The sequence below is a fragment of the Streptopelia decaocto genome, assembly GCF_964273445.1.
Source record: "Streptopelia decaocto genome assembly, contig: HAP1_SCAFFOLD_109, whole genome shotgun sequence".
Classification (NCBI taxonomy): domain Eukaryota; kingdom Metazoa; phylum Chordata; class Aves; order Columbiformes; family Columbidae; genus Streptopelia; species Streptopelia decaocto.
Window position 1 is genome coordinate 30,007 of NW_028115807.1, and position 12,811 is coordinate 42,817.

At 49.3% G+C, this 12,811-nt stretch overlaps 1 protein-coding gene across 1 annotated transcript; it reads right to left on the reverse strand.

Annotated features, from left to right (window-relative positions):
- Positions 1-8,461: 8,461 nt before the first annotated feature.
- LOC309452576 (olfactory receptor 14A16-like) lies at positions 8,462-9,444 on the reverse strand (the record flags this gene model as incomplete). The annotated part of the gene is made up of 1 exon (XM_082077206.1): positions 8,462-9,444. The coding sequence occupies one exon, from the start codon at positions 9,442-9,444 to the stop codon at positions 8,512-8,514; it is 933 nt and encodes a 310-aa protein (XP_081933332.1). The 3' UTR covers positions 8,462-8,511.
- Between the last annotated feature and the right edge of the window lie 3,367 nt (positions 9,445-12,811).

Here is a 12,811-nt window from a genome sequence, read left to right on the forward strand (position 1 = left end):
GGAGTCAATGGGACCCGTAGATACCCATAGAGATCAATAGAAGTCAATGGGAGTCAATGGGGGTCAATGGGAGTCAATGGGACCCGTAGACACCCATAGAGATCAATGGAAGACAATGGGGATCAATGGGGGTCAATGGGACTCATAGACACCCATAGAGATCAATAGAGGTCAATGGGGGGCAATGGGGGTCAATGGGGATCAATAGAAGTCAATGGAAGTCAATGGGGATCAATGGAAGTCAATGGGAATCAATGGGAGTCTATGGGAGTCAATGGGACTCAATAGGAATGAATGGGTGTCAATAGGAGTCAATGGGAATCAATGGGAGTCAATGGGGCTCAACAGGAATCAATGGGAATCAATAGGAATGAATGGGGCTCAATGGGAGTCAATGGGAATCAATGGGAATCAATGGGAGTCAATGGTGTCAATAGGAATCAGTGGGAGTCAATGGAGTCAATAGGAATGAACGGGAGTCAATAGAATTCAATGGGGTCAATAGGAATGAATGGGAGTCAATAGAATTCAATGGCGTTCAATAGGAATGAACGGGAGTCAATAGAATTCAATGGGGTCAATAGGAATGAATGGGAGTCAATAGAATTCAATGGGGTCAATAGGAATGAATGGGAGTCAATAGAATTCAATGGGGCTCAATAGGAATGAACGGGAGTCAATAGAATTCAATGGGGTCAATAGGAATGAATGGGAGTCAATAGAATTCAATGGCGTTCAATAGGAATGAATGGGAGTCAATAGAATTCAATGGGGTCAATAGGAATGAATGGGAGTCAATAGAATTCAATGGGGCTCAATAGGAATGAACGGGAGTCAATAGAATTCAATGGGGTCAATAGGAATGAATGAGAGTCAATAGAATTCAATGGGGTCAATAGGAATGAACGGGAGTCAATAGAATTCAATGGGGTCAATAGGAATGAATGGGAGTCAATAGAATTCAATGGGGCTCAATAGGAATGAACGGGAGTCAATAGAATTCAATGGCGTTCAATAGGAATGAATGAGTTCCTGGACCTCTCACCTCACCTGTGCCACCGGTTTCTCCAGCACCCTCATCCTGGACTGTGGGATGCCCAGAACATCCCTCCCATGACAGTTTGACAAAGCCTTTGTTCTACTCCATCCCCACATCCCTGCTCAATCCCCTCATGTACAGCTCAAGGACCAGAAAGGTTGGACGCAAGTGGAGGTTTGAGAAAAGTGGTCAGGTCCAATCTCAACCTCCCCGTGTGCAACTTGAGGCCATTTCCTCTTGTCCTATCACTTGCTACTTGGGAGAAGAGACCAACACCCTCCATGATAAAACCTCCTTTTGGGCAGCTGTAGAGAGTAATAAGGTCTCTCCTCAGCCTCCAGTGCCCAGTACAAAGGGATGATCACTTCTCTAGTCCTCCTAAAGCTCTGATTGAATCAAGGCTTGAACACCTTGGTGTGACCCAGTTGGTGACAGGTTGGACTGCAGACTCCTGAGGTCCCTTCAGCCTCAGTTCTCTTGTGATCCCATTGTGATGTTGGGCTCTGTTTCAGACTGGAGCAGAGCAGGCGATGATGGGGCAGGATCCACCTGTGCTGTAGGTGACCATCTAAACCAACATCTCAGCCAGGGAACCAGCCAACACCTCAGTGTGACTCGCTCTGGGCAAAGTGTGAGGAGTCCTGGGCAGGGAAGGTTCAGAGGGCATGGGGCGCTGTGCAAGACACAACATGATCTTGGCTTCATGCCTGCAGGCCCATCAGATGTCAGTTGATGTCAATGAATATTAAAATAAGAACTGAAGACAAAGATCCAAAGCAAAGGAAGGTGTCAACGTTCTTTTTCTTTCTTCTTTTCTTTCTTTCTTTCTTTCTTTCTTTCTTTCTTTCTTTCTTTCTTTCTTTCTTTCTTTCTTTCTTTCTTTCTTTCTTTCTTTCTTTCTTTCTTTCTTTCTTTCTTTCCTTCCTTCCTTCCTTCCTTCCTTCTTCCCTTCCTTCCTTCCTTCCTTCCTTCCTTCCTTCCTTCCTTCCTTCCTTCCTTCCTTCCTTCCTTCCTTCCTTCCTTCCTTCCTTCCTTCCTTCCTTCCTTCCTTCCTTCCTTCCTTCCTTCCTTCCTTCCTTCCTTCCTTCTTTCCCTCTTTCTTTCCTTCTTTCTTTATATTTATTAATGTATGTATTTATGTATTATGTATTTATGTATTTATGTATTTATGTATTTATGTATTTATGTATTTATGTATTTATGTATTTATTTACTTGTTTATTTACTTATTTATTTACCTATTTATTTACTTACTTACCTACTTAGATAGTTAGTTAGTTAGTTAGTTAGTTAGTTAGTTAGTTAGTTAGTTAGTTAGTTAGTTAGTTAGTTAATTAGTTAGTTATTTCAAAGTCTTTGTGGGGGAGTCTCTTTTCATTGAAAAGGAAAGTGTTCTCCAGAACTGGGCATGGATTTAGGACACCAATGTCTTCAGCTCCAGGGACACAAACACCTGGTGCCAGTGTAGATGCCCCGGGAACCCCTACCCAGGCTCCACCTGCACTGCAAGGTGCTCTGGTCTCCCCAGGTCCTGTGTGAGATGCCAATCCCAAGCCAGCACCTCAGGTACACTGGGCCTCTAAAATGGCACTGGCTGTTTATGGTGAGACAAGTGATGACTGATGTCTGCCTGGAAACGTGCACTTTATTGTTGTTGTTTTGTTTGTGGTTTGTTTTGTTGGTTTTGTTGTTTCTGGGGTTTTTTTGGTTTTGGTGGTTGTTATTGTTTAGTTCGTTTGGGTTGTTTTTGCTTTGGTTTTGTGGGGTTTTTTGTTTCTCTTCTTTGGTGTTTTTTTTTGTTTTGTTTGTTTGATTGGAGATTTTTGTTTAATTTTTTTTTTATTTAAACATTAAAATTTAAAGGAAAAAAAACAAGAAGTTAATTATGGGGAATTGTAATAAGGGAAGGAGAAGAAATATTGGTCTTCCCCTGTACTTCTATTACCAACACTCTAGTATTTCATCTCCCTCGTCATTCAGGAGTTTCCACCTCTCCTGATTAAATGTCTGGACATTTGCCCTTCCCAGTGCTCTCAGGTTTCTCCTCGACTTGCTCTTTGGTCATTCAGTGGCCTCTCAACTCTCTGGTTTCTGTTTTGAGCTTCAGGGAGTTACAAACTTGCCCCATTCTTCAGAGCTCTAATTGACATGGCAGTCAAGACGTTCATTGTGTTTATTTCTATCCTCTCCTATCTCTCTGTCTAAAGCAGTTCTTGTGTGGGTGTCTCTTGTGGATGCTGGACCTCATCAAATCCAGCTTACACACACAGCTGAGGAAAGGGTTTTGCTGTTTATTGAACTGTGCAGTGTTTGCCCAGGAGAGCAGGTGGAGCTGGTGCACAGGAGCTGCAGCATCTCCTGCAGAGCTCAGTGGAGAAGTCTGATGTAGGAAAAGTGATGCAATCTCTGGTGGCCAATGAGGGAACCGGCAGACTGGGGGTGGGAGTGAGGAGCCAGGTTGTCCATACAGTGTCCAGCCTCAAGGGCCCGTTCTCCTGCCTGTCCAGATGTCTTCAGGAGACCCTCTGGATCAGTGTTCAGTGTAGAATGCTGCTGTCACTTCTTCTATACACTGAAAAATGACAGAAAACAGCCTGTAAAGAAAAACCCTCCTTTATGAAATCTTCTTTGAGATCTTCATCATCAAGTGTCCCATTGAAACCTCTCCAGTTAGTTCTACAAGTCTGGAAGGTTTGAAGAAAATTAGGGAAAGAAACATCGCTTGTTAGGGCTTTCTGTGTTTTAATGAGCCCCGTGGTGTATTTGGTGCTGAGTCCATGAACCTCAGATATCAAGGACACACTGAAGAGTCTGCTGAAGAAGTCCAAGTCAGAAGCAAACTCTAAAGTACCTTGAAACATTAATGGGCCCCACTGAGGGCTGTTACTGACAAAGCCTCCCCAGGGACTCGTTAGAGCAGATAATTGGAGGCATTAATTGCATCAGGCAAAGGCAAAGTGCAGCAGCTCTGATGCTGAGAAAGCCCTTGGTTTGTTTGATGAAGGACAATGGCCAAGCCTTGAGCCCCTGCCCCTGGGAAGGGAGATCCTGTCCCTCACGTGTGGCTCTGGGCTCTTCCTGGGGCTGTGGGGAGTGCGATGCCCAGTGCAGGACAATGGTGTGACACTCCCTGGGGGTGCAAGGAGGCAATGGGGTGCCATGGCCATGACAACCATGTGTCTCCTCTTAGGCTTCGCTGGCAGGGACATCAGCCATAGCCAAGGGGACAAAGACCTTGGCTCTTTCAGGGACATCCAGCCTTGCCAGCGCCCTTGGCCATGTCCACCACGGTCCATCCTGCACTGTCCCAGGCCTGTGGCTGTTTCCCCACAGGCTTCAGACACCCCATGTGCTTCCCCACCTTGTTCTCAGCCCAGTGTGTCCCCACCTGTGCTGCTGTCTCTCCATCCTCACCAGCTGTTCCTGGAAACACAAAGTCATGGCTGATCCAGAGTCCCTCTGAATGACCACAGCACTGCGCTCAGAATGACAATTCTTTATCCTGAGCTCCACTCTGGACCTCCAGAGCTGCAGTTTCTGATGGCTTTCCTTTCTCGTGCTGTTTCCCACTACAAAAAAAAAAAAAAAAAAAAAAGTGCCATCATCTTGGAAAGTGATTTTCAAGAGTTCTTGAGCCACTACCATCCTTCCCTGTCAATGTTCTACCCCAACCAGCAACTAAGACCACAATAACTGCTCTCACGTACTCCCCCAACCTATTAAGTGCGATATGGAAGATAACCGAAGGGAATGGAGAAACCCATGCGTTCAGAAATAGCATTTTAATAAGACAATAAAAATAGTATAATATACTACTACTACTATGTATATAATTAAATGAAATGAAATTTAAAAATTAAAATGAAATATAAAAAATCAAACTAAATTAAATTAAGAAAATATACTCAGTGCAATCCCTCATGTAACTCCTGTCACATGGAACAGCCAGTCCTGGAGAAAGGAGCACCTTGGTCCCAAACAACCAATCCCAGCAAGTCAGAGCAAAAAGGCCCAAGGGCCAACTGCAAAATGGCAGAAGAGCAAAAAACTCACTCAAAACTCCCAACAGAATGGAACTTTCAAACTAAACTAACCAAAGTACCTGGCAAATCTGAACTAACGGAAGTAACCAGGCAGAAATGTCAGCTCCAGCTTTATACTGAGTATGACACTAATTGTAGGTGTGGGAATATAAGGGAAGATTGGCAAGAAGGAGATTTGTAAATACGCTTAAGTGACTGTACCGAGTTTAGAAATCACAAATCACACTAATTTAGGTTTAGCCTTGTGTGCTTCACAAGTTGAACCTCTGTCTTTATAGAACATAGACTTGTGAAATCTTAAAGGCACCTCCTCAAACATCCTTGAAATTCCTGCTCCACTCAATGACAAGAAGATGTGCCAGGGGAGGGTCAGGTTGGACATGAGGAAAAGGTTCTTCCCCCAGAGGTGCTGGACACTGAACAGGCTCCCCAGGGAGGTGTCACGGCCCCAACCTGACAGTGATCAAGAAGAGACTGGACACCGTCCTCAGACACACGGGGTGACCTGTGGGGTGTCCTGTGCAGGGACAGGAGTTGGATTTGATGATCCTTGTGGGTCCTTCCAACTCAGGACATTCTATGATTCTGTGAAACACTAGGTCAAAAGTCCATGTTTTCATTGTACAGATGAGATGTAAACACACGGCTCAGGGCTCTTCCGGGGACCGTGGGATGTGGGTGTGCAAGGCCGAGGGAAGGACAACACTGGGACAACAACTTCCAGCTTCCCCAAGCGGCTGCAAGGAGGCAGCGAGGCCCCAGTGCCATGAGGACATCATGTCTTCTCCTGGGCCTCAGTGGCAGAGACAACTGCCATGGTCAAGGAGACAGAGACCTGGGTTCTGTGGGTCCCTTCCAGCCTTACAGTGCCCTTTGCCATCTCCACCACCGGCTGTTCTACATGGTCCTACCCCTGCCCCTCTTTCCCTGCAGGCTGCAGACACCCATCTCACTTCCCCACCTGCTCTCACCCAGCATTTCTGCACCTTCACTGCTGTGTCTGCACCCTCACTGGCTGCTCTTTGGAACACAAACCATGGACTGATCCAGCTCCCTCTGGGTGACATCTTGCACCACAGCACTGCCCTTCCAGTGACATTTCTTACTCCTGATAAACAGTCTCCACTTTCCAATCTGCACTTGGTGGCTTTGTTTTTTTTTTTCTCTGCTGCTTTTTCCCACTACTTTGGAAGCTTTACCGCCTCAGAAACTGCCCATCACGCAGAGATCCCAACCTGTTATTCTTCATGTGGTCTTGCACTTGACCAGAGAGAAGTAACCTCACCATGATCTCCTAAATCCCATAAGTGCTGCTGGCCTTTCAGCTTCTCTGATACATATGACCATGTCCCTGCTGCTGTCCCGTCATGTTCTCAGGTGGGATGAATGTGACAACCTGTCTCCAAGGGCTCTTCCTGGGTAGGATCTGTCATACTTAGGCTGAGGTTCTTTCCCAGCCATGTCCCTGCTGCTGGGCTGTCACCTCCAGAGACAGAACTGGCCTCACTGTCCCCTTCACAGCCACATGATTCTGACTGGATTATGAGTGTCTGAGACACAACTGACCTCATAATACCACACCCATCCATCCCCCTCCTTAGCACCCAGGGCCTGACCAAGACTGAACCATGCTCTACATAGTCCTACACCTGCCCCTCTTTTCCTACAGGCTGTAGATACCCATCTCACTTCCTTGCCTTGCTTGAAGAGAGTCCTTGTCTCACTCATCTTGTCTCACTTTCCTGCTCAAGGCTGGGTGAACACTGTCCTGTTCAAGGCCTTGACCCATCTTTGCATCACCGTCAAAAGAGTTAAAATCGCATTCTACAGGAGGACATGTCCAATCCCTTCCCAGGGACAGAGAAAGGCTGACCAGGCTCCCAATGCCTTTGCTTGCCTTTCTTGAATATGGTTTTGATTTCTGCCTTTTCCAAGGAGCCCAGAACCTCCTTAATTACCCTGTTTCTTATGAGAGCACAATCCAGAATCCCAGGCAAGGGTGAAAGAGCAGACTGGAGCCCTGGCAATGATCCTGTCCAAGGCAGCTGAGATCAGTCTCACTGGGGCAGTGGGGTTTGTTCCTGGAGTCACACACAGAAATGTCAGGGTCTGTCAGGCATCCATGTTTGAGCTGGCCTCGTGGACTCCTTCTGCACCCAGGGATGTTCAGAGACAGAGTCTGTCCCTTTTACGCATAGAGGCTGTAGTCTCAGTTTCTCTCTGGCCTCCTGTTGCCACTCCCAAAGGATGGGAGGCACCTCAGCTTTGTGGTGTGTCACCTGCTCTGCACTCATCTGAGATGTCCCATGTCATGAGAAATGGACACGGGGATCACAGTTGGAGGATGCACAACCCAGTGTTGCATTCAGGTGGTTTCCCATAGGATGTTTCTGCCAACATGAAGTGACCTCGAGACATTGTCTGTCCCACTGAACTCTCTTCATGGAAATATCAGGAATAGCTGATGCTGTTTATGCTCACTTGGGCTCATCTCACCTCACATACATGATGTGCGTGCTCACATCTCATTTGTACGCTGCAAACATGGATTGCTGATCTGCTCATTCAGTGTGCCTCCATGGAAGGAAGAGCAACCTCTGTGAGCTGGGGAGAGAGGCCAGAGCTAGAAATGGTGGTTGTGAGGGGCCAGTCCATGACAATGCCCTGGGGCAGCTTCTGTGGGGTGTCCAGTGCACAGGGGCACAGCCCAGCCCCTGCTCTGCTGGTCCTGCAGGTCTCTGGCAGGAGCCTGGCTGTGAGAGGACACTGCTGTGTGCCAGCCCTGCACACACACACTGTTCAGCTGTACACTGGTGTTTAATCTGTGGTCACTTTTCTGGGCACGTTCTTGAGAGCATCTTTGTAAGAAGAGCTAAACCTTCACACCCTGCCCTGATGAGATCACCTTTCTGTCTGGAAAGGCTGTTGTGAGTCCAGCTCTGTGACACAAGCACCCATTGCCTGTCCCTGCCTGCGCTCACAGGACTGACACACAGCAGGACGGTGACCAAGCTGCCAGAGCACTCAGGCCTTGCACCAACACAAGGGATGAGAAGGAGAGTGTGGGAGTGGAGCCAGAACAGCTCTGGAAGAACAAGCGCTGGTGCTCCCTGTCAGAGCTGCATTGCTGGACTTTTTTCCCTTCCATCCATGCACACAGGAACTGTCCTTGCAGCTCTAGAAAGGTTTTGTTGAAAGGATGTCAACTAAAAAATTTGGTGAAGGACCCTTTATTTTCCTTAAACACAGAGAGCACAATTCCTCACTGACACAGACACTCAGTGTGAAAACAAAAGCAGGCAGTGAATTACAAAGGGAATTAAAATATTATCATAATAACAAAACCACAACTAGAGACAGAAAAAACTGCACACATAATGATCCTGCAAGGAGTTAGATTGTAACTCTTATATAGAAGACAGAGACAGTTTATAGCTTCAGAAGAAATCCAGTCATCTGTTTCCAGAGGGCATCCTTGAGCTCCTGGTTCCTCATGCTGTAGATGAGGGGGTTCACTGCTGGAGGCACCACTGAGTACAGAACTGACACCACCAGGTCCAGGGATGGAGAAGAGATGGAGGGGGGCTTCAGGTAGGCAGACATGGCAGTGCTGACAAACAGGGAGACCACGACCAGGTGAGGGAGGCAGGTGGAAAAGGCTTTGTGCCGTCCCTGCTCAGAGGGGATCCTCAGCACGGCCTGGAATATCTGCACATAGGAGAAAAGAATGAAAACAAAACACATAAAAGATAAACAGGCACTGACCACCATAAGCCCAAGTTCCCTGAGGTAGGAGTGTGAGCAGGAGAGCTTGAGGATCTGGGGGATTTCACAGAAGAACTGGCCCAGGGCATTGCCCTTGCACAGGGGCAGTGAAAATGTATTGGCCGTGTGCAGCAGAGCAATGAGAAACCCAGTGGCCCAGGCAGCTGCTGCCATGTGGACACAAGCTCTGCTGCCCAGGAGGGTCCCGTAGTGCAGGGGTTTGCAGATGGCAACATAGCGGTCGTAGGACATGATAGTGAGGAGATAAAACTCTGCTGAAGCTAAAAAGAAAAATAGAAAGAGTTGTGTAGCACATCCTGCATAGGAAATGACCCTGTTTTCCCACAGAGAGTTGGCCATGGACTTGGGGACAGTGGTGGAGATGCAGCCCAGGTCGAGGAGGGAGAGGTTGAGCAGGAAGAAGTACATGGGGGTGTGGAGGTGCTGGTCCCAGGCTATGGTGGTGATGATGAGGCCGTTGCCCAGGAGGGCAGCCAGGTAGATGCCCAGGAAGAGCCAGAAGTACAAGAGCTGCATCTCCCGTGTGTCTGTGAACGGCAGGAGGAGGAACTGGGTGATGGAGCTGCTGTTGGACATTGGCTGCCTGTGGCATGAGGACCTGTGCAAGGAGGAAAGACAGTTACATGTTAGGAGTGACGTCTCTGAGGAAAGTAAACAGGCTGTTTCTCATGAAAAACCCCCTCCCTGATGGAAGGGAGGTTTCCGCTCATTCTCTCTTTCTACTAAGTTTGAATAACAGTTCATCACAGCTTAAAATGCAGCTTGGGCATCTAGATACCATGAACACACCTCTGGGTCAAGACCCCCTGTGTTGGTGTCAGAACAAAAACTGACCCACACTCCCACCCCAACCCCAGAGAGCAAGAGCACCAGGGACAGGTGGAGAAACAGGGAAGAACACTGCAGTGCTACCAGAAAATAAAGCAAGGACAGAAAGGCAGACAGGCATGCTGTGGAACCTTCTCCTGACCCGGCTGTGCTGCTGCCACTCACATAATGACACTGGAGAGCAAGTACTTTTAGCACCTTTTTTGTGTACCACGTTCCAGGAACCCTTCACCTGGAGGTCCAGCTGCTGAGGTGGAGACTCGTGACCTGGACCCCATGGCTTTGGGGCAGAGGGTCTGCTGGGGAGGAGAGGAGACCAGGGGTTGCACTGGGAAATGTGTCTGAGCTGCAGGGGATGGCAGGGGGGTCCTGAATCCTGTCTCAAGCATTTCAGGTTGTAGCTCCCTCTCCCTGCCCATGTCTGTGCTGCCTGCAGCTGTGTGTCTGTCCCTGGTCTGCTCCCTGTCAGTGTCACAGACCCCATCCCACCTGCTGTGTGCTCAGCTCTGTCCTGCTCACACCTCCTGGCACTGCCCAGGGGCAGCTCTGTGTGTGCAGGGGCTCAGGAGCAGCTCAGACACGTCCTAACGAGAACTGGGGTCTCAGTGTCTTCTCCAAAGAGAGAAATAAATCCCCATCTCCCACTGCACACCCAGACGAGCAGGAGTGGAAAACTGAAAGCACAGACTCCTTCCCTTGCTGCTGTTCCTGTATTGATGTCCTTGCTCTGAAGGACCCTCTGCCAAGTCTGTGGGGGATCTGGAGCTCTGAGCAGCCCTGATCCACACAGCCCCTTCAACCCCACAAGCTCCCTGCCTGCCCTGCCGGGGGTCACTCCTTCCCCCCACAGCTGCTGCCATGGGATCTCCCGGGCAGGCTGAGCGCTGACCCTGGCAGGCGGCAGAGTCCCTGCCCCGGCACAGCCCTGGGGTGCAGGGACCCTGCTCTGCAGGACAGCCCTGGGCACCCCTGGGTGCTCACCCGCCTTCACAGCTGTTCAACATGGCCTGACAAGAGCCCCATCCTTACAGATCCCCCAAGCTGTGCCTGTGCCAGTTTTAGGAGATGCCTCCAGGAGCTACAGCTGCACTGCCCTGCACCAGAGACTTACCATGGCAAGGGCTGCAAAGGTTTCTCCTCCAGTGAGCTCTCAGTCATCCTCCCAGTCCTGACCACCTTTAATCTCTCTCTGCCTTGCTCGTCTCCTGAGATCCCCAGGCAGAGCCCTCAGCCCTGCTGTGCTTTGCAGAGGAGCTGCTCCTGGGCAGAGCTGTCTCTCTGCATCGCTGCCGCTGCCATGAGCTCCCTGTGTCCCAGGAGCCCAGCCCAGCTCAGCAGCACAGGAGCAGCCCAAGGTGCTTTAATGACCCCTCTGGTGGGTTTGGTGCTGAGTCCATGAACTTCAGACCCTGGAGGAAGGTGATGAAACTTCTCAAGAAGTCAAAGTTAGATTCAAACTCTAAAGTTTCTTGTAAGGTTAATGGGTCCCAGTAAGGGAATCTACTGAGAAACAATATCCAGGTTTGGTTAGAGGAGAAAACTGGAGGTCAGGAAAAACACAGTAAAGGTGGCTCTGAGACTGAGTAAACCTGGTTGTGTTTCTTTAACCAAAAGGCCAAGTCCTGACCCCCAGCCCTGGGAAATCAGATCCTGTCCCTCCACGTTGCCCAGGGCCCTTCCTGGGACAGTGTGATGTGGGGCTGTGCAAGGCCAAGGGCAGGACTATGGTCCCACACCTCCCAGGTTCCTGGCTGGGGACAAGGAGGCCATGAGGCCCCTGTGCTGCAAGGACAAGGTGTCTCCTCACAGGCATCAGAGGTGCAGACAACAGCCATAGCCAAGGGGAGAAGGAGCTCATGTCTGGTGGGGCTTTCAGCCTCTTTCCATCCCGTGATCATCTCCACGACAGCCTGTCCTGTGCTGTGGCATCCCCTGCACCTCTGTCCCTGCAGGCTGGAGACATCCCCCCTGCTGCCCCACCTTGCTCCTGTCTGAGCATCTTCCTTCCTTTGCTGAGATCTCTCCATCCTCCCCAGCTGGTCCTTGAAGCACAAAGCCTTGGGCTGATGCAGACTCCCTCTGCTGACCTGCTCCACCACAGCACTGCCCTTTTAGTCACAATCCTTTCTGCTCATGTCCAGCCTGGACCTCCCCAGCTGCACTTTGGGCCATTATTCCTTTCTCAAGCTCTTTCCCACTATGCAGAAAACCTCCACCACCTCTGAAACCGCCCTTCAAGCACTCTCAGGCTACTCCTGCACTGCTGCAGCCTCCCCAGCACTTCTGGGCCAAAGCAGCCCAGGTCCCTCAGCACCCCACACCATGTGCACAAGGTGCTGAACCTGCCTTGGCACAGCCCAGCACTCTCCAGTTCCTCCCTGCTGCTCCAAACTGGGAAGCCGCACACTGGCACACACCCGTGTGTGTGGGTCACACCAGTGCTGAACCGAATGGGATGAGAACTGCAGGTGTCTGGGTCCCCACGCTCCTCCTCATGCAGCCCCATGTGCAGCTGCCTTGTTCATGGTGAGCGTGCACCACGGGCTGGTGTGGGGACCTTGTAGTGCCCAGGATCTTCTCCTTCTTAGCAATCAGGACACATAACCACGGGCGTAGTTATTTGCGGTGCTTTATTTCAGCGCTGGGAAACCAGGGGTTCGCACCCAAAGCTGGCTTCGCCGGTCAGTTTAAGTTACACAGTATTTATACAGTCCATTCACATACGTATTCGTATATTCATTAAGATACTTAACGGTTACTCAACATTGATTGCAACATCGATTGCAACATCTTGAAACTATTTTAATCATGTGCAGTGTCCTCTGGTGGTCTTTCAGGGGGTCTTCAGGATGAAGTAAGTAGTCTTCATCACTTCTGTCCCTTTCACCTTTGGGCATTGCACAGGCGTACTACTTCTATAGCTAGATAACTGCTGACTTGCTCAACCTCCGGAGATACTGCGTGTACTTCTCCTCACTCTATGCATATTTAGGCGAAGATAAAAGCTAGGTTGTTAAGATAAGAGTGTACTTGAACACGATATGCTTGAACATCCTCTCAGGGACAGTTTACAAAACTGATTCATCCTTTCAGGAACATTTTGTAAAACTGGTTC